Here is a 24,553-nt window from a genome sequence, read left to right on the forward strand (position 1 = left end):
TGTCGCTTGGAGGTTTCGCGTGGAAGCCCGCGCAGCCCTGTCCATCTGTCCCCGCAGCGGCTGGAATCGAGGGGAAGGAATAATTGTTTAACCTCTTCAATTTCTGCTCATCGCCCCGAGCCCAGCCCTCTCCGGACACCAGCAACCAGCGCTGGGGTCTGCCCCTGTCCCTCCTCCCTGCCTCTCCCTGCCTCCTCCCTACATAGCTGTCTGTATGTGTGTATATATATATATATATATACATATAAATATATATCATTTTAAAGAGGAAAAACAACTTTTTTTCCCGGTGGCTGGTTTTCATTAGGGAGGTTTCTTCCTAACCTCAAGGGAAGCAGCCTATGAGTTTTTAACTGTGGTGCAGGACGTAATTATCTCATTAAGGCGAGAGAGCCAGGCTTTTCCCAGGAGAGGTGACCTTGCTCCGGGGTTGATGGGGACCGGAGGAGGGGGGTGGTTGGAGGTGCAGGGGGGCCGTGTCCCCCGCTAACCTGCGGGTCACCTCTCCCTCCAGCCCCGCTCCCAGCCCACCCCATCCCTCCCCACGGAGCGCAGCCACTTACACTTGTTGATAGAAGCACTTAGAACGGGGCTGGGGGGTGTGATGTGGATGGCATAAAGGGGGGAGAGAAGGGGGGGGAAGCGGCTCTCGCCCCTCTGTGCCCCCCCTTTCCCCGGCTTGGCAGCCGGCGGCGCTCGGTGCCGGGCAGGGGGCAGGTCGCAGGGCCGGGGGGGGAGAGGGGCCGAGCTCGGCTCCGAGCAGGGGCGTTTGTTTGAACAGCTCCAGAGCAAAGAGCCGGGGAAGAAAGTTTGGGCTGGGAGCGTGGTTTTTTTCCCCAGACGTCAGCATAAGGCGGAACAGGGGCTGGGGAGGGAGCCGGACTCAGGGCAGCCGTGATTTTTTTTTATTCCTCCCCCCCCCCTTTATTTTAAAAAAATTATAATTATTTTAAATTTTTTTCTCTTTTTCTTCTGGGGGGGGGGGGGGGTGGGGGTGGGTGGGAAAGGGGCCGGGGGCCGGGGAGCGGCCCGGCACCTCGGGGTGGGCTGCGGGCTGGGGGTGGGAGCCATGGACTCGGCGCCAGCCTTTGCCATGGACAAGCCGTTCGCCCCCGGCGCCGTGCGCGGCCCGGAGCCGCCCGAAAACGCTCAAAGCCGGAAAAACTTCAGCGTGAGCCACCTCCTCGACCTGGAGGAGGTGGCGGCCGGTATGAACGGGACCCCCGCGGCCGGTCCCCCGCCCGCCGGTAGCGGCAAGGCCATCCCGGAGCCGTCGGGAGGCAGCAGCGGCAGCGAGGCAGCGCCCCAGGACGGTGAGTCCCGCCGGGCCGCGATGGGCTCCCCGGGGACGGGGCAGCTTTGGGCGCGGGGTGTCCCCGCCGTGTCCCCCCTGCCCGGACAAAGGGGGTCGGTGTCCCCCCGCCGCGGGGTGGGAGAACTGGGGCAGCGGCTGGAGGCGAGGGGGGAGCCCCATCGGAGTGAGTGCGAGGGTGCCGGACCCCCGACGGCTGGGGCACGGGGACCCCGCTCCGGGGACAGAGAGCGCAGGGAGGTGTCGGGTCCGGGACATTACCGGGAGGTCGCTCCGTGCGCGGCCTGCGGGGTGCCCGTTTCTCCCCGGGGCTCCCGGTCTGGGTTTCCGTGGGGACCGGGACACAGCGAGTCCCGTCCCGGCGGCCGCAGCTGCGCGTCTCCGGCATCCACGGGGACGGGAGCGGGGCTGGGAGAGGAGAACGGCACCGACCCGGGACGCGGCTTCATGGCGCTCCGTCCTGGCCGGAGGCGCGTTTTAAACGGGATAATCCCGCTCGCAATCTCTCTCTATCCCCGCCGCTCCGCCGGTCCAGCGCATCGCCGCTCCGGTCCTGGGGCGGGGGTGAGGAGGGTTCGCCCCATTTTTGGGGCAAAGCCACAGCGCAGGGGCAGCCGACAGCCCCCTGAGCCGGGTGTCCCCTCGGGACAGAGAGGTGACAGAGGGGAGGCAGAGCGTGGGGTGGGGGTGCGGCCCCGCCATCCCCAGGTGCCCTCCTCGCGGGGTGGCATTCCCCAAAACTGTCTCCCGGCTGGGCTGTGCTACCCCAGGTTTGTTGTCTGCAGCCCTGGGGTGCTGACAGCTCTGCCTCGCGTCTGGCCAGGGTGCACAGGCAACCCGGGAATCAGTGCTGCCGAAAGGGGCTCAGTCCCCTCCGGGTGCTTTCTCTGTCCCCTCCCGTGGCTCCTGCACTGCGGGCAGGTCTGAAGCATCTTTCTCCAGCCCATATCTCATTCTCTGCACAACCTCCTTCCTTCCTGGAGCAGCCCCACTGAACCCCCAGCCTGCCTCAGCTCACTCTGCTGAGGCTGTGTGCTGCTTTTTGGGATGGTATCTGATATTTTCAGTGTTATTATCCACCTCTCTCCCTTTCCTTTGGGTTCTGTTTGTGTTTTTGGCAGTGCCTTTGGGGCTGTGGGGAGGGTTTTCTTTGGGTCTTTAGGGGGTTCTGTTCCGTGTGGGATCAGCGCAGCTTTTGGAAACCCAGCCCGCAGCAGGCTCACAGGGCTGTTTGCAAAACAGCAGAGAAACTGCCTCCTAATGCACCCTAAGAACTCAGTGTGGACCCAGCGTGATGCAAAAAACAGAGGCTGCACCATCACCACAAGCCTGTTCTTCACCCTAAAAGCCCATTCCTCCTGGGGCAAGGGCCCTGGGGTTCGGTCTGCAGATCCCAGCACTGCTGGCCCATGTGAGATATTTCCCATTAGAACCTGTTCTGGCAAGGATGGAGACACCATCAGCATCTGGAATGCTCTGACAAGCTGACCAGCAGTTGAAGCATTTCTGATGTTGAAAAATACCTGGGAGTTGAGAGCAGTGGGCAAGAAGAGATCAAGGAAACAGAGACAAGAACCTGTGAGCATGCAAGGCTGGACCTTAGAGACCCTTACCTGCTGCCACTGCCTTAACTGGGATGCAATTTCCTAAACTGACATGGGGAGACCCGAAATACCAGGCAAATGTCCTGCCTTTGTGAGCATCAGCCTCTTGCTCCAGATCTGCGGTGCTTTTGGCATCGGTGCAATGACAGCAAAGGAACTTTTACTGTTAGCCTTATCTTTTATTGGCATCCTGAAACAAATCAGCCTCTCAGCGTTTTCTCTCATCTTCCTCTTCACCATCATGGGTTTTTTTCCTGCCAGATGCAGGTTTGGAGCCCCAGAGGTGGTGGCAGTGGGTTTGTTGTGAACACAAGTGGACACAGTGCCCCTGCATCTCTCTGTAGGATGTGGCTCTGTGCTCCAGCCAGGAACCATCAGGGTCCTTGTGCTGCTGGGCTGCAGGAAGAGCAGCCCTGAACCTGCTGGTACCAGGCAGGGCCCACTGCGGGCTGGGGGGCTGTGTTGGCAGAGCTGGCACAAGGATGCTTTAGGCAGCTCCAGGCTGTGCCCAGCAGGCTGCGGCCCTAACAAAACCCCCTCCCCTTCCCCAGGGAAGCAGCAGTGAGAGGTTTCCATTCCAGAGGTTGGCACAGCCAGAGAAATTCAGGGCAGGGGTTTATTCTCTGCAGAAAGGGATTCAAACCCCTCCTGACCTCACCCACCCCCTGTCACAATCTGCTGACACGAGTCATGGGGCAGATGAGGGATCTTCAGACCGTCTCTTACACCACCCCACGGCCCTGCCTGCTGGAGAGGGTGGCTGGAGGCAGCCCCATGCCTGGGGCCCTTGGCACACCTCTCCTCCAGGAGTCCCTTGCAGGGCTGGCACATCTCTTCCCACTGCCACTTTTGAGGCTTTTGAGGACCAAAGCCATGCCCAATTCCATCTCCACCCAAGGGGCTGCTCAGCCCCTGCCTGGCCCTGAGTGTACCCAGCACATCCTCCCGAGACGGTGAATACAAATATCTGTGTGACACACTGCTCTCATGACACCCAAAAACCAGAAACCCCACAAGCCAGGCAAGAGCAAGGAAAAGTCACCAGGGTGGTGAGAGCTCATTCACATCCTCATCTTCATCTTCATCCTCCCCTGGAGTGGTGCAGCAGCCTCCATCGAAAACGTTCGGCACAACTTCTGAGGTCTTGAAAGCTTGTTCACCTCCTTTCATTAGACTAACAAATAATGTGTAACGCGAAACATCTGTTAACAACAGCCCTTAATGTTCTCAAGATGATAAAGCAGGAGGGTAATTTTAGCCAGCAAGCCTTGACTGATGGCTTTTCAAACAATGAACTTACTTTTGGTGCCGCCTGGGGATGGGAGAGGGAGTCGTGCACTGGCTCCAGCAGCCACTTTGGGGCTGAAAACTCAGAAAGAGTCACTTTTGTCCCAGCTGAGCTGTGACCCCTCCGAGGGGATTTTTTGGCATGGGGCACGCATGCATTGACCATTTATTTGGCTACAGCCACTGGGACCTGGCAGCGGGATGGGGAGGTGTGGTGGCCTTTGGACATCCCATTTTCAGAACAGTGCCTGCAGCGCCTTCCTCATCCCCTGGGATGCTCTGACCTGTTCTGGGGCTCTGGGGATGCTGAGCAGAGCAGTGATGAAGGAGAGGAGAGTAGAAGCAGCACGCAAAGGGACAGGGAGGATTAAGATGTTGTTACAACAAATTGGATTTAATTATGTAAACTGGAGTAGCTGAAAAGGGAGAAGTGAGGCAGGGAGGGACAAGGACCTGGTATCAGAGGGGAAAGGGGACTTGGTCCTGGAGTTAAAGTGGTGGCTGATTGCTCCAGGTAGCCCCAAAGTCCTCACAGGGCTCAGGTACCTTCCTTGGCAGAGCCATCCCAGCTGAGGTCCCTGTGGCGTCCCAGTCCAGGGACTGTGCTGGTCTTGACTCACAGGACAGAGTTTGGCTGTGCTGCTCTGACTTCCCAAACACCACTTGTCCCCATCAGATGTGGGCACAGCTCAGGGACACCTTGAGCTCTCTGACTGTGCTGGCAGGATGCAGCTCTGTCACACCATCACTGGGACGTGCCTTTGGGGATCTGCCCTCCTTGGGACATCTGTGCACGTTTAATTGGTTGGCCACAATTAAACCCAGCATCATTAACTCTTGGCCAATCCCCTGTCTCTGGCTCAGTGAGATTGGGCCACGGGCACAGGGACCCAGCTGAGGACCCCCTGCCCTGTCACACCCATCAGACCTTTCTCTCCAGCACCCATCTGCTTTCCACAGCCCCCAAACTGCTGGGCATCCTCCAGGCTGCTCTGCTGGGAGGCTTTCCATGGTTTCTGGCTGCCTGACAAGGGACAGGCAGTGGTGTAGGGATCCTGACACAGCCCCTGTGGAGGGGAAGAGGCTTTGAGAATTGTCTGATAGACGTGGTTCAGCTCCCCAAGGAGAGGTTCCTTAAAGGAGGGGTCCCTGATTCTCGGCCCCACATCCTGCTTGCCACGGCCTGAGGGATGAGGCTGCTGGAGTGGGGCAGCATTTACAGCAGCCATCATCCCTCCCTGCTCCCCAGAGCAGCACTCCTGGCTGCCCTCCCAGACTGGCCCTCCTGCAGGGCCCTTGGTGGGGACAGTCCCTGTTGGCAGAGCTGGACACGGTGGCGTCTGCAGCAGCGGGGGAGGTGAATCGTCTCTGTCTTTGTAAGGCCAGCCCAGCCGGGTGGGTGACACTGGGACAGGAGCCATCCTTGCTCTCAGTGACCAGACATCACCCCCCTGTCCCCAGCCTGGGGACACCCCCCTGCCTGGAGGGCTCTGAGGGCAGCAGTCCTCAGGACAAGGGGATTTTCCTCATGTGCCTTTGGGGGCTGCTGAAGTGGGGTAGCCCCCAGCCCTGGTCCAGTGCCTGATGCTGGCAGTGCCCCAGTGCAGCATCCATCAGCAGTTAGTCACTAAATGCCAGTTAATTCGTGAGGGAGCTCCCCACCCTGGCCACCTCTCACCCCTCCACGTTTGTTTTTGCTTACTGCAAAATGGATGGATGGATGGATGGATGGATGGATGGATGGATGGATGGATGGGTGGATGGATGGAGGGATGGGAGGGAGCCTGACAGGTCCCAGCTCACCCTGAAGGTTTTCAGCCGCTCACAGAGAGCCCAGCGTATCCCTGTCAGGAAAAAAGGGGCTGTGGGGAGGGACCCATCCTCTACACCCCAGGCTGATGCAGGGGGCAGGGGCAGCCCCAGCCTGCGGCGTGTTCCTGCTGCCAGGCTTCCCCCTCCGTGCACTGTGGTTCTTATCCTGTGTCTGTGCCACAGGACCACTGTCCTGCACATGGTCCCCTGCCTGGACAAGAGGAAATCGGTTCTCAGGTCTCATCTATCCAAAAACTGCCGTGGGGTGGAAGAGCTGCTTTCCCATGGCACAAGGAGGATAAAGGGCTGAATCAGGTCACCACCTAATTCAGAACCAACCAGAGCAGCACAAATCACTGCCAGGCACAGGCAGGGATGGGGGTCACAGCTGGAAGAGACCCCAAGTCTCATGGGGTTCACCCTGGTACCACCTCTGTGCCCTCCAGCCTGGAAGGGTGGCACGCACTCACCATCCCACTCCTCCCACAGTGACATTCACTCACCCTCCTGATCCTGCCGTGGTGACACTGGGTCACCGTCCTCCTCTTCCCTGTGCCGTGGGCTCCTGTCAGGCTCTCACTGACTGGTGACACCAGGGCTCTGATTTGGGGAAAATTTGCCCCCAGATGAGTGGAATATCCCCACCTGGGCTCCAGGCTCCCCCCAGCCCAGCTCGGGGGGCTCTGGGCTGGAGCAGGGGCCCCAGGAAGTTGCCCTGCCCACGCTGAGCTCTCCCCAGGGCACAGGGAAACACATACCAGCACGTTCCTGCAGCGCTTGCAGGGCTCTGCGGGGTCCCCACACGTGCTCACTTCTGTGCTGGGAGAGCTGCTGCCAGAGGGGAAAGGGAAAAAAACCAAACCCAGGGCCTGGGGAGATGGGGACTCTCTGGCTAGAGGAGCCCAAGAGCTGGAGCAGCCTTGGCTGGGCCAGGAGGGCAGGAAAATCACTTTTCTCCCCAAGTTCTCATTGCTGGGATTTTTCTCTGCTCGGCACCCCCGGCGATCCGGGTTTTGGCAGGCGTTGCTGTGGGGGATGCTCCTTCTGAAACCACTTTCCAGCAGGGAGAATAAATGTGTGACCGTGTCCAGAGGGGACAGTGGCAGGGTCCTGCATGTTGTGGGGACACAAGGCTTTGCCCCACTGCCCTGGGAGCCCCGGCAGCACCCACTGATGTGCTTTAGTCCCCAGCAGCAGCTCAGACGCCCCCTGACACAGCCATGCCCAGCCCAGGAGGGTGTTGGGGTGCAAGGACACCTTGCCTGTCCCCCATCTGGGCTGTTGTGTCTCGCTCGACCAGGAACAGCTCAGTGCAAGACTATTTCCCCTCTCCTTTTGGGCTGTTATTTCAGGGAATGGGGCTGATTCACAGGAAAAATATGAAATTTCGACTCTGTGCAGCCAAGATGGGTGAATTTCAACGAATCAGCATTTTAAGAGAGCCTGGGCGTGTGTCTGAAGCTGGGAGGCTGATGAAATGATTTGGGGCTTTGAGGCTGCCTCGTTAGAAAATCTCCTCTCTCCCAGGGAGTGGTGCTGATCACCCCTTCACCCGAGGCTGATTCCCTCCAGCCACCGGGAATTCTGTCCCCAGAACTGTAAAATCACTGAGCTGAAGGGATGAGGTTTGAAGCAGAACCGGGACCCGGGTGTTTTGGGATTGGCAGAGGGTGTCCCCAACATTGGCATCTCATTCCCTCCCGGCAGCATGAGCTGAAGCTGGAATAAGTTATCCTTCCAGGATGGGATCACTGAGCCAGAGAACTGGGTTAGAGCATCCTTTAAAATGCTGGGGCAGTGGGTTATGGCTGGGCTGAGCTGGGACTGAGCGAGGATTTAGACCAGGATTAATGTATATCAAGTTTTTCCTGGCTGGAAAAAGCAACTGGGAACGGAGTGGAAGTGTGGTGGGCAGAGGCAGCCACCCCCTGCCTCGTCTTGGTGATGCCCACAAGGGTCAGGGAGGATGGGAACAGCAAAGCTTTTTGGGAGAAAGGCCTGATTTGGGGTTTCAGGGCGGTTTTCTGATGCCTGTTGGCCAGGACTGCCCCCAGACTTCCAAACTGCTTTGTTTTTCACAGGACAAACCCTAAATTTCCGAGAACTCACACAAAAATTCCTACCCTCGCCCTTGAGGCATTCCCGATGTTTGCCTTTGCCCGAGGGACACATGACCGCGGGCGATGTTTTCCAGCCTTCCCACGGCGTGACGAAATGCCCCGTTCCTCGCTCAGCATCCCTCAGCAGACGCTTCCCTGCGCTCTGCCGCCCCCGGGGAGAAGCAGCCGCGGCGCTGGGACATGGGTCCTGCTGTCCCCTGATGCCGGGGACATCGCGGGCCCGCCGGGTGCGGTGACCGCCCCAGGGACATCTCCTCGGCCCCGCCGGTCCCCGCTCTCAGCTCCGGCCGCGGCTCCTCAGGCCGGGCATCGCGGGGGAAACGCGGGCTGCCGATGCCGCAGGAACTGCGGGGTGGGGAATTGGTCCGGTTTGTGGGGGAGTGAAACCATCCTGAGGGCGTTAAAGGGACAGGTGGGGTCGCCTTTGTCCCCTCGTCCCCTGCAGCCCCCAGCCCGTGCGCGGGGCGGGTGCAAACGGGCGGCTTGGAGGGTGTTAATTGAGCAGCAGAGATAATGAGGCTGCGGTGCTGCTGTTTTCTGCGGGTTTCGGGGGAAACCAGCCCCTGGGAGGCTGGGCAGGGCCTGGGGGGACAGTTCAGGTCCCGGGGGATGCCTTCAGAGAGCGGCAGCGCCAGCCGCCGGCCCCCTCCCCTTCCCTCCTCATCCCCCTTTGAGTGCATATAATAAAGCAGCTTTTCAGCTGCGGCTGCAGTGATAGATCAGGAAGAATTGTATGAGTCTATTAAAGTCTGTGTGTCTCTGAATGGAGACTGTGGCTAAGCCAGGCGCCAGGCTCGCGCATTGAACCAGATGTGGAGAGGCGCCATCCTTTCCAGCCACTGAATCCGAGAGGCTGCAGGCTTCACACGCAAGGAAACTGGAGTGCACATGGCAGGGGAGCCGGGGGAGCGGCGGGGAGCAGCACATGGCAGCGGGGTGCTGGGGACGGGGCACAGCCCGGCGCTGCTGCAGGCACCGCAGCCCGGCCGGGGGCAGCGCTGGGTTCGGCTGCCTGAGCCTCCCCAGGCTGGGGATTGCACCCCGACTTGCGCAGGGCAGGGATCGGGGGAGTTGTGTTGAGTGCTGGGCTGTTCTGGGCGTTGCAGTGTGCGTTTGGAGGCGCTGCTTCGCACCCCAAGATGTGCAGGGGGTCGGCATTTGTACCACAGGTCTGGGAGGTCATTGCTGGGGGGGGTGAGGATTGTGCTGCACCCCAAGCTGTGCAGGGTGTGTGTGGTGGGGTCACACGGCACCCCAAGCTGTGCAGGGTGTGTGTGCTGGGGTCACACAGCACCCCAAGCTCTGCAGGGTGTACCGTGGGGTCACACGGCACCCCGAGCTGTGCAGGGTGTACCGTGGGGTCACACGGCACCCCAAGCTGTGCAGGGTGTGTGATGTGGGGGTCACACGGCACCCCAAGCTGTGCAGGGTGTGTGATGTGGGGTCACACAGCACCCCAAGCTGTGCAGGGCAGTGCAGGGGGAGAAGTGTGGCACTGAGCCGTTCAGGGGAATCACACCGTACCCCAGGTCCTGCAGGGCGTTGCTGAGTGGAGGGGATTGTGTTGCACCCCAGGATGCACAGGACGCTGCCAGGGCTGTCAGGGGGGACTTGGGGGTGGCATAGCAGTGGTGGTGCAGGGGAGCACTTAGAGGACTCCAGAGCCTGGTCCTGCAGCAGCACAGCTGAGGAGGGCACAGGGTGGGTCACAGGTCACTCCTGTCCCCAAACCCACTGTGCTGCAGAGACAAGATAAAAATGAAGGACAGAAGAAAGGGAGGAAAGGCAGAAAGCTGCCATCCTGCTGGGGACAGCTGCAGCTGGCAGCTCCAAGGGCTGGTCAACCCTTGGATCCCGTGTCCCCAGCAAAGGTGTGAAGCAGAGTGTGTGCAGGGGACACAGGTGACACGGGGACAGCCACTACAGGGCTGTGCTGTGCTGGGCTTGGGCTGGGGCAGCTGCCACACTCCTTTCTCACCAATTTCACTTTCTCATCTGGGCTGGCCACATGGCTGTAATTTGGGGGTTGTAAATACCTCAGGGGAATTTTTAAATTTAAAAAAAAAAACTGTTTTCATTTAAATTAAAAGATACTCAAGCATTTCTATTAGTATTAGAGGTCTGTAAAACTTAAAACAAATGTCGAAACTAAACTACCAGGCAATGTTCACTTTGGGATGTTCTCTGCATGTTTGACGTGACCCAGTTACCCACTGGGCAATAAGTTTTAATTTTGTATGAGGGTGTCAGGGTGCCCAGTGTGGCAGGAGGGTGCTCGGTCTCCCTGGGGACCTGGAGGGGATGAAGACTTGGAGTGATGAGGGTGAGGGTCTCAGCTCTGCTGACCTTTGTAGAAGCAGGACCCTGATGTTCCTGTCTCCATCCTGTCATCCCCTGGTGTCCTCCCCATGGCTGGCACCTGCCCCCACTGTCCCCACTTCCCCTGCCATCCCTGCCATCCCTGCCGTGCACGGTTCTGCTTTAACCTGGAAACAGTTAACCAGGCTGGGTTAAAAAAAAAAAAAAAAAAAAAAAAAAGATACGAGCCACTTATTAAAATGAATGTTTTACAATAAATTTGGCGAGAGGCCACCGACCTCAAATGAAAACCAGACTGGAGGACAGTGATGCTGCTTGCTGGCAGGGGCTTCCTGGATGTCTGTGCGTGCAGGCACAGCCCACGAGGGTCCTCCTTGGAGCAGGGCTGGGACGGGGTGCCCGTGGGGCTCATGCCCGTCCCACACCCTGGCCACACGTGCTGGTGTCCACACTTGGTGCCCGTGGAATGGGCTCTCAGCAGGTGCTGGTGCTCACTGATCAAATAGGTGCTCAGTGATTTGCTGGCCTGGGTGTGAAAAACACCCTTTTTGCCTCAAAAAGAAAAGGGACTTGAGGCAGTGGCAGTGGGCAGCAGGAGGGGACATCAGGGGAATTCTCATCACTCCCTCTTGTCCCTGCCCGCCTCCTTCCCCCTCTTGGCAATGACCCTGATGAAATGGGGTCTCTGCTTTAACCTCGTGGGGCTGGTGTTGGGTTTCAGTGCCAGATGCCATTGGGGCTGGCTTGCTTGGGCTTTTGCCTATTAAATTTCAAAAAACCACCTTTTTGGGGGGGCTGGGGAGGAGAGGAAGGCTGGGATCACCATGCCAGGGGTCCCTGGCTGGGAGCCAGCCCTCCACACAACGTTCCTGCTGTGCAGCCCCAGCTGATTTAGTTTTATTTTTCAAACACTGAGCGAAAGTCCCAGTGAGCTCTCAACACCGTGATGGCCTGAGGCACCCCCAGCCCCTTCCCAGCCCCCAGGAAAACTCACTTTGCAGTTAAATCCGGGATTTTGGTGGTACTTTGCAAGCACAGATGGGTGCTACTCCTGGACCAGCGCTTGCACAAGTCTCATTAGTGTTAATTAATGACACGTCTGTGCCCTGCTGGAAAACCAGGTAACCTGTTACCTCAGGTGTCTGCGTGTGAGCGATGCTGGCACCTCTGTGGCTGCATCGTGGATGCACCAAACGGTGCCTAAAAGGTCTGAAGGATGGGAAGGGAGCAGCATACTCAGCCCTGATGTAGGCAGCAGGGTCTGTGCTGGCATCATCCATCATCTCTCCCACCATCCCACTCTCCGGTGGCTGTGGGGAGCCACCGTGGCTGTTCCCGCTGCCCAGACCCTCACTGCGGTGCCTGGGGCTAACCCAAATCTCAGCATTTTGGCCACAGGGTCTGTGCTGGCTGTTTCCCTGAGCCGCAGAGGGCCCATTCACACATCTGTGAGCCACCACCGTGCTGCCGCTCACCATGGTGAGCTGGCAAAGTGAGGAGGCTGCATCCCCGAGGGGCACCCAGGGGCTGCATCCTCAGGAGCATCCCAGGGTGCTGCAGTGTGTGAGGTGCAGGACAGCCCAGGCATTGCTCTCATGGCACCCCAACAAAGTCTCCTGGCTGGGAGATGAAAGCAAGCTCTGCAGTGAATGCCTCCTTGCTGGGAAGGCTCCTGGCTGGTGGTGGCTGGGGGAGAGCCAGTGCCTTTTGTTGGTCCCTGGGCCTCCACCGTGGGGGTTGGCAAATTCACAGGAGAACAAAATGAAAATTCCTGCTCCCCCGTTGGTCGGTGCTGCTCGGAACTTGGCTTGGATCAGTCAAACCCACCACGCTGTCTTTTCCTGAGGCACTTGGCTGTGCTGGGAGGGCTTCAGCTCCTGCTCCCCCCACCCCTGCAGCCACAAACATCCGCCGAGGAGCCCTTTGGTCTGACACAGCCTCCTGGAGCATCCCTGCCTGAAGCCAAGAGCATCCATCCCAGTATCTGTCCTGTCTCCCCCTCTCCCCCTTTTGGCATTTGCAGGGGACATCCAGACTGGCACCACTGTGGAGGAGTTTTTGGAGGCTGTGTGTGACCCCAGCCACAACTAGGAAAAGAGGGATGCAGACCCCTCTGAGTTGCATGTTCCCCTGCCACGAGCAGGGAAGATGCCAGGCCCTGCCAGGTCCTGACCTCTCAGAGCCACTGTACCCAACAAATCCGTGCAGACAGTGGACTTTCCCCACGAGCCTTTCCCCCTCACCGTGCCATTCCTTGAGGGGCAAATTGGGTACTGGTGGAGCAGCACCCCAGCTTTGCCCCAGCTCAAGCTCCTCCACAGCTCCATCCCCACGGAGTGCTGACACAATGGAGGCAGTGGTGGCTCTGGAGCCGGGACAGCCCATTGTGTCACACAGCCACAGCCTCCTGTGAGCACACGGGATGCTCCTGGCAGCAGCCCTACGCCAGGCTGGGGTCACCCCGCCTGCCACGGCCCTGGGAGGGAACATTTCTCCTGCAGACCACGGAGCCCAAGGGATGCTCTCAGCACTCCGGGGCCGGGCTGGCTGCCCTGGGCCGGTGCCACCGTCGGCGGCAGCAGCCAGGCAGTCTGAGCCCCCACAAAGGCTCCGGCTCCCGGGGTGCTGGCGGGGGGAGAGCACAGCCAGAGGCGAGTCCCGTGTCGGGCGCCAGCGCTGCCGCCGGCCCTCGGGGCTGTTTCTGGAGCACTCGTGTCGGGGGATGCTCATGGTGCCAGGCTCTGTGGTCTGGATCCTCATGCAGGGCTGGGGCTGGGGCCAGGATGCTGGGGTGCATCCCGAGCCACTGAGCCCGGCAGCAGGATGTGTCCGTGTCACCATCTCCAGAGATCTGTCCACAGGCAGTTCCCATCCCAGGTGAAAGGTGGGGATTCATTCTGTGATTCTGATGGCACCAGATCATTTGGTGATTCTGTGATTCTGATGGCACCGTCTCTCCCAGATCCGTGGGAGAGTGGACAGGAATTTCTTGTGCTGCTCAGCCTGCTCCCCTTACTCCCACCAGAGCTTTGTGGCCAGAGATGTTCCCCAGCCCCTTCCTGAGGCTTGACAGCATCCCACCAACCCTGCCTCCTCCTTCAGGGAATGTGGCTGCAATTAATTCATTAAATGCTTCCGCTGACGCAGGAGCTGGCTGTGCCAAAACACCATTCCTGGGGCCTGGCCTCAGCTGGGTGAGCGCCGTGCTGGGCTGTGCAGGAGCCTCTGGCATGGTGGGAAGTGTTGGGAATGTTCAGGGGCTCCTGAGCCCTCAGGGCTTTGCCTGCAGCCCTGTGGATTTCACCAGCTTTCAACTTTCAGGGCATTCTCTCTAAATTACAGCACAAGACTTGGCTGGTTGGTTCCTCACCTGGATTCTCCAGCATCTGCTTCCCTTCATTCTTTTCATTGTCTTCCTCCTTCCTCACTGGGACTTCCGATCTTCTCCCTCTTGTGCACCTCGGTTTTGCAGCATGGCTGCCCTTGCTCCAGGGCTGACTGGAGAGCCAGCTCTGAATCCACTCACAGCTCTCAGCTGTGAATTTGGTGGCTAATTCTGGGCTGAAACCATCCCTAAGGGAAGCAGTGTCTCATGACATGGGGATCTTCCTTTTCACATTCTTTCTGTTCCCAGTACCCATCTAAACATCATGTTCCCACTGCGTTTGCTGCACTAATAATGAGCTAAAAAAAGGCTTCAGTGCCACCACTGGGTTACCTGGACACATCCCCACTGAGGTGCAGGGATGCTGCTGGCTCAGCCAGGACCTTCCTGGTTTGTTCTGGCTTTCAGCTGGACTTGCTGTGATGGGTGCTCAGACACCACACACCATGCAGAGGTGCAAGGGGAAAACCTCCTGGGCTCTGGGGGTGCAGGATGTGCATGGAGCATCCCAGGGCTGCAGCAATACCGGGCAGGATTTTCCCAAAAACAGGGTGTCTGTGTGGCTGGGGGTAGCAAACTGTGGTGCTGGGTGGTTTCTGGCTGGTGCAGAGGCAGCTCTATAACCATAAAACACGCTGCTGCTGCCTGTCAGTGAGCACAGGCTAAGGCCCCCCCGGGACAGCCTTGGCCTCTTTTTTGGTCCAGGCTTTTGCTGCTCCTTTTTAACAGAGACACTTTTCCCCCAGCAAAACTGGCAGCCTGTAAAAACGTGTCAGCGTTTCAGTTTTTTCACAATTAATGAGGTGAAACATCCTCGGAAACATTTTGCTGTAATGTTTCTCCAGTAGCTGGGACTTGCCCCTCTCTTAAATTTTTCATGTATGCCACTTGAGCCGAGAAAGTTTCCTTCGGACTCAGCACATTTGGACCCCCCCAGCTTCAACCTCCCCCCAGAGCCTTCAGCATTCCCAGGGTCTTTGTGAGGCTGGGGCTGGGCTGGAGGGGGAACAGGGAGTGGCAGTGGGTTGGGATGAGGAGGTGGGAGCCTGGGGAGGGGCTGACAGCCCTTGTTCCCCAGGAATGCCCTGTCCCTCATATCCATGGATGTTCCCAGGATGGGTTTAGACCTCACAGCATCATGCCAAGCAAAGCTGGGGCTGGCATCCTGTGGCCAGGGTTGATGGCCCCAAAGGCTTCTCCCCTGGGTGCTGGGATGAAACCATGCAGAAAATGGGAGTTTCAGCGCTGTGGTTTTGTTCTCAGGCTGGTGCTGTGTTGGTGCTGTGCACCCAGGCTGGGCTCTCTGGTCGGTGCAGGAAAGGCACTGTACCTGAGTGACTCAGCCTGTGTGGAGGGGCACGTTCCTGGCTGCTTCTCCAGGCTTTCCAAGATGATTTGGGGAGATTAAAGACCCATTGGGTCTTTAATGATGGCATCTCTCACCATCCCTTCTGCAACAAACCCTGTCCTTCTTGTGCCCGTGAGCAGGGACAAGTGCCCAGCTTCCCTTTGGCCTGTGGAGCATCCCTCCTGCTCTCCCTCCTCCCAGCAAAGCCCTGGTAAAAACCCTCCTTGGCTCTCAGGCTGTTCCCAACTGCATCCCAAGGCAGGGTGCTGTTGGAAGTGGCTGCTGTAAAGAGGGATCATCTGCAGCACTTGGCAGCTGATGCACCCCCAAAGTACACCTTGGCTTTGGGTGTCTCAGCCGCAGGTTGTGGAATAAGAAAGGAGCTGGAGTGGGCACACACCATGGAGGGGCAGTTTCCAAACCCCAGAGCTTTGCTCCAGCTCGCTGCAGTCCGAGGGGAGAAGCTTCCTCCCCATGGCATGATTTAGAGGAACAAGTTAAACAATTGCACATGAAACTTTGGCAGACGTCATCGCCGGAGCTCTCCTCGCTTCCCCCGAGTGTTTGAAGGGATGAAGGGAGTGCACATGTTTACCGAGAGAGACCATGGGAGAAACGAAAGACATTGTTTTTCCAAAGGATTTCTTGGCTGTAAAAGACCTCCACCACCCTGCGGCTTCCCTGATGAAGGCCCAGCGTTAATTTGTTAAATCCACATCAAGTGCCCAGAGAACCCGTTGTTTATTTTTGCTAATTCAGCTGGCCGAGATCAAATTGGGGTTTTATTTGTTAAGGATAAACCTTAATTAATAAAAGCTATTTATTTGGCTTGAGCTGGCCGCAGCCTGAGGGTCAGATATGCCACGATCATTATTTCAAGTAAAACAAACCCAAAATGTCTCTCAACAGTTTGAAAAACCTAGAAACTTAGAGGGCTGAATTTATTTGTCTTAGGAAGAATTTACAGCTAATTCCCTCCAGGCTATTTCAACCCTTAAATTATACCCAAGAAGAAAAAAAGGAGGAAAAAAAATGCCATTCCAGGCGTAGCAGGGAAGTAAATGGTACAGCAGATTTGATCATTTTGGCTGGGGAGGGGGGGGGGTGTGAAAAATTTAAAGCTTAAAGGGTCTTTGGCAAACTGCTCGCAAATAAATGGAACGTGTGAAATAATTTAATGACAGAAAACTGTTCAGGGCCGTGGGGGCTGCGGTGCAGTGGAAAATGAAACACATTGGAGGAGATGTAGCCTGGGCTTTTTGTTTGAGAGGGTCGAACTCTCTGCATTCTGACCTGAAAAATGGGGGTATTTGCACCCCAAGGCCAAGTGGTAGAGTTGGATTCAGGAAAACTTACCCCAGGATGTGGTGGTAGTCATAGGGAGAGGGGTTTGCTGCATCCCCTAGGGAAGAGACAGGCTGGCAGTTGGCTGAAGTGAGCATCTGGGGTAGCAGGGATGGTGCTGGGCAAACACTGTGCTCTGGGTGAGCATTTTGCAAACCTCCTAAACTGGGTGTCCAGAGGAGAGACTGAGCGTGGCTGGCAATAAAGCCCATCCCTGAAAGACATCCCAAGGGAGGATCCGTGTTTCCAGGGCTCAGGTGAGCGAGCTGCTGGGATTGTCAGTGCTGGTTGATCTGGTGCTCTGCTGCTCTGAGGCCGTTTCCTGGGCACTAATGGAGCTCCTAAGTCAAAACCTTGGTGGAAATGGAGTGAAAATTGCCTCCTCACAGTGCTCAACAGCAGCTGTGGGAGGTTTGGGGGCACTGCCAGTATAAGGGTTCCCCTTGGCAAGCCCAGCACCAAGGCTGAGACCTGCCAAGTCCTTCCTGTGGAAAACGAATGGAAGCACAGAGGGAAAAGGCAGGAGTCGGAGAAGGGGGCTTGGCTGGTGCCCAGCTGAACCAGCACAGCTCTGACCTGGGGTGGTGGTGCCTTTGCAAATGGGGCAAGACCCAAGTTCTCAGTGTGGCACAGTCCAGACTTGCCAGCATTGGTGCTCCCACAGGGGGAAGGGGTTTGGGGTGACTCCCAGCACCCCACGGCAACTGTAGGGCACAGCACTGCTCCTGGGCTGCTTCTGCAGCTCTCAGACAGCACTGCCTGAGGCAGGACAGCTCGGAGAGGAGACTGGAGGTTACCCAGGGCACATCCAGCACCCCAAAAGCCATCGACATCACACGTGAAAAGTCTCCTGTCGTTCCTAACACTGGGGCAATATAAGGCTTGTTCTGTGATGTACATTGGGCCCATCCTGCTCTGTGCAAAGTCCTTGTGTCTCCTCTCCCCGTCCTCCCCCACATGTCATCTTTCGTTATTCAGTAATGTTATCCCCCGTGTTTTCCCCCTTTTCCTGCATTTCTTTTCCTTTCAGCGGAAATTGTAATCAGTGGAAGATAAATACAGGGAAGGTGGCTGGGGGGAAGGCTCAGGAGCCCCTCTGACCTCAGGGTTGGCCAACCAAACTGGTCCCTCCAGCCCAAATGAACCCCCAAATTATACCTGACAAAGGCAAGGGTTTGGCTTTCTCCATAACCTCCTGAAGCACTGCTTTGGGACAGAACAGTGATGGTGGGGAGCTGGTTTTAAGTTTGTGCAATTACAAACTCTTATTCCTGGAAGTCCACTGGGCTGGGGAAGTGGTTTCCAATTCCTCCATCAAGGTGTCAGCAGGTCTGGTTAAATCCAAGTCTGGCTGATGGCAGGGCGTCTTCAGGGAACCCAACTCATCCCCATTCCCATTCCTTTTTTGATGCCACAGAGGGCTTAGCTATGCTCATTTTTGGGAAGGTGATTTGGGGTTATTAAAGCACCTCTGATAGAAGAGATCCAGCCTGACTGTACATTGTAAACCTGTCAGACACTCCCCACCAGCAATTAGGGTGGCATTTCTCTGGTCCCACAAGCCTGCAGTGCCTGAGCTAATGAGGAAAAGATGTTGATGCATTACCAAGGCTCATCCCTACGCAGAGCAGAGGATCCAGGCAGGCACTCCATGTGTGGAGCTGCCTCCCTGCCATACAGAGATGGCCTGGAAAAGGGGTGGAAGGTCCCTCTATTAAAAGCAGCAATCGGGGCTGTACAGAATGCCCCAAAGCTGGCATGGCCCAAGGTTTTCAGGTCTCAAAAAACCCAGGAACCACTGGTGCTCGGACACATCCTGATCCAGCTCTGGTCTTAAACCTCAATCCCAGCATGACTGCCAGCCCTATAGGGGAAGCACTCATCACCACTTGTCTCCTGTGGCTGTTTAGCTCTTCCTTCTGTGGGTTTGGGGAGATAAACACCAGCCAGAAATGTGACCAGATCCCACAGAACTGGATTGAGAATTAATTTTAAAAAACTTTCCTCCTCCTCCATTCTTTCAGCCGAATTAGAGTGGGTGAGAGAAACCATCACTATGGAAAAGTCCTACAGCCAGGTTTAAATTGAGGATGAAGCCAAAGGGAGTTTATAAATTTTATTTATACACTTCCCAGGGTTTTGTTGAAACCATTGCCAGTTTGGTGAGGGGCAGTGGGTATCCTTGTGACTACGCCTTTTGAACCAAACCCTGGTCTACCGTTTCCCCAGAAGCCCTGTGGCGTGGTCATAAATCCAGTGGAAACATCTCACCCTCTTACATCCTGTAGCTCTTTCCCAGCCTGATGGTTCCCATTTCAGTCCCAAGCTCCCAGAAAACTCAGGAACAACCATGGCTGGACTTCATGTATTTTAATCCAGCACGGCTCGTTAGCTCGCTGAAGGAAAACAGGACCAAAAAAGGAGTTTAACTAAAAGGGGCAACTGGAAAGCAGAGACAGGCAGGACATTTGAAGCTGCAGGAACAAGTGCTGGAGGGAATTCTGAGAATTTTATTTGTGAGCCTTTAAACACGATTGGTGGCAAAGGGCAGCCCATGGCTTCCTGGCTGAGGAAAGGGTCTCAAACCCACACATATTTCAGGCACTCTCCATCGTGTCTTCACCCAGCCAAGAAGGCCATGCCCAAAATCCAAGATCATAGATTGCTGATGGTCAACCAAGGTGAAATTGTACCTACAGCACAATAGAAGATCCACAGAAATGCCACTGGCTGCAGAGAGGCCTTGGGAGAATGGCATAGTTGGGCACATAGGGCTACTAAGGACTTGATGAAAAACTTATTGTTGGATGTTTCATGGCTTGAATTATTCAGAGTTAAGGTGCAAGAAAGTTTTTCTGGCCTTAAAGATCTTGGAAGTTTCCTCCTACTCAACAGCTTGATGGTGTCTTGACAGCATCAGAGTTAATATCTCTTCCAGTAGATTTTGTTTGTTGCTCAAGCATTATCTGAAAATGCTGCACTTATTAAATAAGTATCATGATCAATATTATTAGCAAGTATTTAATTTGTGAGCATACTCAGGGAATGGTGAGTTCTGCCACCCTGGCCTCTGCAATGATATAGAGCAGAAAGCCCCAACATACCCCTGCCATGAATCAGAATGTCATAAAATTATTAACATTTCAAATAATTCCAAAATGCTTTCCCACCAGTAGGTACAGATTGGATCCAGATGCTTTATTAACAGAGAGAATCATTAACCAGTACCTCCACAAGGGAGAACGACAGCGAGTCGTGCTCCCCACGAAGCCTTTGCAGGCAGCTGACTGGGTGTCTCGGAAAAAGGCTTCATAAACTTGCCCAAACCTTATGATATTAGTGACAAAGAGGAGATTAATCTCAGCCTGGCTGACAGCCCAAGATCAATACTGAGAAACCAGACTACACCCTCAGCTTCATGTTTCCATGAGCCAGCAAAGCCAGAAATAAACACTGCGGAGGCTGAGCCCTGCGAGACGAGGTGCCGCTTGTTCTGAGCTCTGAAGACCAGGGTTGGAAGAGCAGATGCTTGGCTGCAGTCCTGTGTCACCTTGGGGACATGCCACAGCTGGGGCCTCAGGGGGTGCTGGAGGTGGAAGCTGAGACACACATCTTGGGGGTGTTTTGGTGCTGAGTTTTCATCACCATTTATGAAAGCTTGACTTAAAGTCTAAGCAAGAGCTGAGCTCCAGCTTGAATCAAGTGAGGCCCCGAATACACTGAGACTGGTATTCAAAATCAGATCCACATGGTTTTAGCCAGATGTGAAACCACCACAGGCCTTGGTACATTTTGGGGTTAACCCTAAGCTCCAGCAGGTCCCAAAGTAGTTTTTGATTCTTGTGGACATTGCAGCATTGCAGCTTCCCAGAGAGCTGCAGGTGCCTGGAGGGAGCATGGCTGGCACAGAGCAGGACACTGCAGACCCCCAGGAGGGCTTAAGCTTGGCTGGGTCATGGGGTCTCACAAGGGCCTGGCTCTTATGTGGCCTCTGTTCTTTCCACACAGGCGAGAGCCTGAGCCCAAGCTGTGGGGCAACCAAGAGGAAGAAGAAGCAGAGGAGGAACCGTACCACCTTCAACAGCAGCCAGCTGCAGGCTCTGGAGAGGGTCTTTGAGAGGACGCACTACCCCGACGCCTTTGTGCGGGAGGAGCTGGCGAGAAGGGTCAACCTCAGTGAGGCCAGAGTCCAGGTGAGCACAGGTTTGTGTGGGAGAAAACACCCTCTTTCTTGCCCCCAGGCAGGAGGAGCAGAGACTGTTCCTTCCCTTGTTTCATTCTGCACATCACCATGACCCATAGGACAGATGCTTGGGATATCCCTGCTCTCACTGAGGCACTACTGACCACCTTTCCCCATCACAGGTGTGGTTCCAGAACCGGAGGGCCAAGTTCCGCCGGAATGAGAGGGCCATGCTGGCCAACAGATCAGCATCACTGCTCAAATCTTACAGCCAAGAAGCAGCCATTGAGCAGCCCATGGCACCACGACCCACTGCACTGACCCCAGAGTATCTGTCTTGGACCAGCACCTCCCCATACAGGTAGGAGGAGCTGGGGAGCAGGTGGCTGTGGGAGACCTAGAGGGAGGTGGCTGCCTAGAGACCACTCCAGTGCTGCAGGAATGCAGCCGTGTGCCACTGCTGGGGATTTGGGGAGTTTTATGGGGCTGAAAGGAGCTCGTCTGACTTGGCTTTGGGAACCATTTCAACTGTCTGAGCATCTGCTGCCCAATGCTGAGCAGACTTCCCTGTGTCATTGCATTTCGGGGCTGGAGCAGGCATCCTGGTCCACGCAAGGGATTTGCTTGGCCTCGTGCTGACCCTTCCCACATCTCGGCACAGGAGGTGGCATGGGTCCCTTCTGGTTCCCAGCTGTTCATGTTCAGCCATCACATCCAAAAGCACAAAGCAGGGCCTCCTGGTGCGTAGTTTGAGGGGTTCCCACATCCATCCAAGCACATAAAACTGCTGAAGCCTTGGCTGTTCTTGTGAGAGCTCTCCAAGAGGGAATAGTCAGCCTGGCCTGGGAAAGCCAGCAGGACCACAAAAGGCAGGGGGACTTCTCCATGGGCCATTGCCTCATTCCTCCTTGCTCCCTCCCCGCAGCACTGTGCCCTCCTACAGCTCCAGTGGGACTGCAGCGCCCACCCAAGGGGTGAACATGGCCAACAGCATCGCCAGCCTGCGCCTCAAAGCCAAAGAGTTCAGCCTCCATCAGAACCAGGTGCCAACCGTGAACTGAACAAGGCAAACCCCATCCCATGGCCTCCTCCAGGATACAGCGTGGAGCTCCTGTGCCGGTCCAGGACAAATCTGCTGCCCGCCCAACACACATGCCACTCATCCAATGTCTCAGCATCTTCTCTCCTCTTCCCTTCCCTTCTGAAGGTAGAGTCAGTCCCAGGCCGAAGTGGCACATAATTATAGCCACATATGGAGCGAACTTGGTTAGAAACTTGCTTTTCCGCACACCCTTATAATAACGGCTATATATACACACATACCCCCCACACGCTCTTTGAGGACAAACAGACTTGCCAAGGGAACAAGAATTTGCTTCCAAACATGGAAGGATCTTGGACTATTGGGTTTGACCAATTTGGGTATCTTGCCCAGAGAGCCAAAGAGTTATTGGGTCTTCTCCTCCCGCAGGGACAGTGTGGGTGGATCATGAGCCCCCCTTTCCACCAGGCTGTGACTTGCGGCGCTCAACTGTGTGTGCCAGAGCTGATCCATGTGTTCGTTTCTTTGTGCAACCCCAGCCACAGTGTGGGGGTTGGGACTTCCCAAAGTTTGGGACTTTGGGAAGCTGATGGTTCACTCATGCCATGGCCAGTCTTGGCCAGCCCTCTGCACTGTTGCTGCCTGCATTTAGGAGCTGCCTATGCTGGTGGCATCAGGCATTGTCCCTTCCCAGAGGGACAAGCAGAGCTGCAGCATCTCAACAGACCCGCCTGGTGCCTCTGAGCTCTCCCGTGAGCTGGGGATGCATCGCCAATCCCCAAGCAGGCACCGCTGCCCTGCCTCGGTGGATTTGCCAGCGATTCTGCAGAGCCCCAGGTCGTTGAACCGTCCCAGGGAATGAGAAAATTGGAAAAAGCTGTTGGGTTTCAGCTGAGTAGGCGGCTCCCAGCACTTCGTGCCAACGAAGGCTTCGCCTTCCGGAGGCACAGCCTCCCCGTCGGCAGCTCCGCAGATGTGCTCGGGGGTCTGGGGCCGGCAGCTCCATGGGGGGAGGCTCTTTGGGTTTTGCAGAAAGGAAATGGTTTCCCCCTCATCCCACCCTGCTGCTCAGCTTAATGAGGCTCCAAGGTGGGATGTGCAGGGGGATGGACACGGGGTGGGCAACCTGGCGCTAATCCATGGGACTGAGCTGCAGGGAGATGCAGCCTGCACGTTCCCCTGCCAGTTCCACAGCTGGAGTGGTGGAGGTGTGGTGTCCCTGTGGACAAAGCCCATGGAAACAAGATCACCCTTTCCTCACCCACTGGAAACAGCCACCAGCCAAGCACAGGGACACCACCGGCTCAGAGGGGTGGCCTGGACAGAGAAGACAGCAGCCCTACTTCTCTGGAAGGGGTTGGTGTGGGGGCTGCAGCAATTGAGCTGAGGACAAATAGAGCAATTGCTGAGGTGTCTCCTCCAGGTAAACATCCTCTGGTTGGTGACACTGAGGCTGCAAGTGCCACAGCTGCAGAGTGCCCACCTGAGTCCCCCACAGCTCCCAGGAGCCTCCTCTCTGGGGCTCTCACTGCAGCTGCATGTGGGACCCAGTGGCTGTGACAGGGGCCTTCAGCTGCACCCCAGGCAATGCCAGCATGGGGGGACTCACCCAGCACCCAGAGCTGGAGTCCTGATGGGAGAACCATCTCCTCTGCCTGGAGGTGAACCAGCCCCTCCATCCTGTCCTCTCTGCTCTACAGTGCAGCCCCCAGTTGGGAACAGTTACCTTTTCCTCCTCAAGTTTGGCAGGAAGGGAGAGGGCACAGCCTGACTGATGCTGTCCACCTCATCCAGGGAGCAGTGTCACCCTAAATACCCACCCTCTGCCCCAATCCATGTTTCCAGGGCTGGTATCGCTCCCGTTTGTCATGCCAGAAGAAGAGCACGCAGCTCCCCACACTGCACAGAGACCTGCCAAGCCAGGGGGAAGAGGGATCCACTGTGGATCAAATCACCCTGAGAAACACCACTTGGGGCAGGAGGAGGGGGCTGGGGGGATCCTATTCCCATGGAAAGCACAGGGCTCTTTTTTCAGTTATACAAGATGAAACCACAGGGATATAAATGTCGCTGCCTCTTTGAGAACATTAATGAAAATAAACCCATTTAATAGTTTGCAGATGCTGTTTCTGTAAACCTAAAAAAAGCAGGGAATAAATATTTCTTCACTAAATATCTATATGTATATATATATTTGAAAACATTTGCTCCTAATCTTAGGGCCCCTCCTTTGCTGTGCTTTTGGCAGCTTATCACAGCTTGTCAGTCAATGCTGAACTCACCAAGAAGAGATACAAATTGCACCCATGGAGGGGTAGCAGGACCGAGGGATTATTGTAATCTAAGCTCTCTCTCGCCCTTACTATTTGTACATTTCAATTACTTGTAACAAGATCCATGGTGGATTTGGTTTTTTTTCTTCTGCATGTCTCAGTTTTGGAATTTTTTGTAAGGTTTTTGTAAAAACAACTCTTGTGAAATAATGGAGGAATAAATATTTTACTGAGTAGAGACGTGTCAGTGCATGTGATAGCGACCTGAGTCTTCCATCACCAGCCACTGTGGTTTCCCCACCTGCCCTGGACAAGCAGCCTGGGCAGAAATTGAATTAAGAGGCAGCAAGGAGGATCAGATTCAGCAAAGAAACTGAGCTGAAAGAAATGAAAGGGTAGAAATAAACCATCAGACTGTGGTGCGCTTTCCAGGGAGCAAAGGCCCGCAGGTGCGGAGCATCGAGCACCCAAAACAGGAGGAATCAGTGGTCAGGCAAAGGCAGTACCAAATAGTTGAGGCAGCC

At 56.0% G+C, this 24,553-nt stretch overlaps 1 protein-coding gene across 1 annotated transcript; it reads left to right on the plus strand.

Annotated features, from left to right (window-relative positions):
* Positions 1 to 1,069: 1,069 nt before the first annotated feature.
* Positions 1,070 to 24,259, plus strand: PRRX2 (paired related homeobox 2). The gene is made up of 4 exons (XM_066332728.1): positions 1,070 to 1,313; positions 20,540 to 20,724; positions 20,897 to 21,075; positions 21,640 to 24,259. Exons 1-4 carry the CDS (start codon positions 1,070 to 1,072, stop codon positions 21,773 to 21,775), a joined length of 744 nt encoding a protein of 247 aa, XP_066188825.1. The 3' UTR covers positions 21,776 to 24,259.
* Positions 24,260 to 24,553: the final 294 nt, after the last annotated feature.

This window comes from Sylvia atricapilla, chromosome 19 (genome assembly GCF_009819655.1).
Source record: "Sylvia atricapilla isolate bSylAtr1 chromosome 19, bSylAtr1.pri, whole genome shotgun sequence".
In the NCBI taxonomy this organism is placed as follows: domain Eukaryota; kingdom Metazoa; phylum Chordata; class Aves; order Passeriformes; family Sylviidae; genus Sylvia; species Sylvia atricapilla.

Bases quoted from the DNA above. Each gene is read 5' to 3' on its own strand.
- PRRX2 (XM_066332728.1), top strand. From the start codon at position 1,070: ATGGACTCGGCGCCAGCCTTTGCCATGGACAAGCCGTTCGCCCCCGGC. The intron at 20,725-20,896 runs GTGAGCACAGGT...TCCCCATCACAG, and splicing joins TCAGTGAGGCCAGAGTCCAG to GTGTGGTTCCAGAACCGGAG. The intron at 21,076-21,639 runs GTAGGAGGAGCT...CCCTCCCCGCAG, and splicing joins ACCAGCACCTCCCCATACAG to CACTGTGCCCTCCTACAGCT.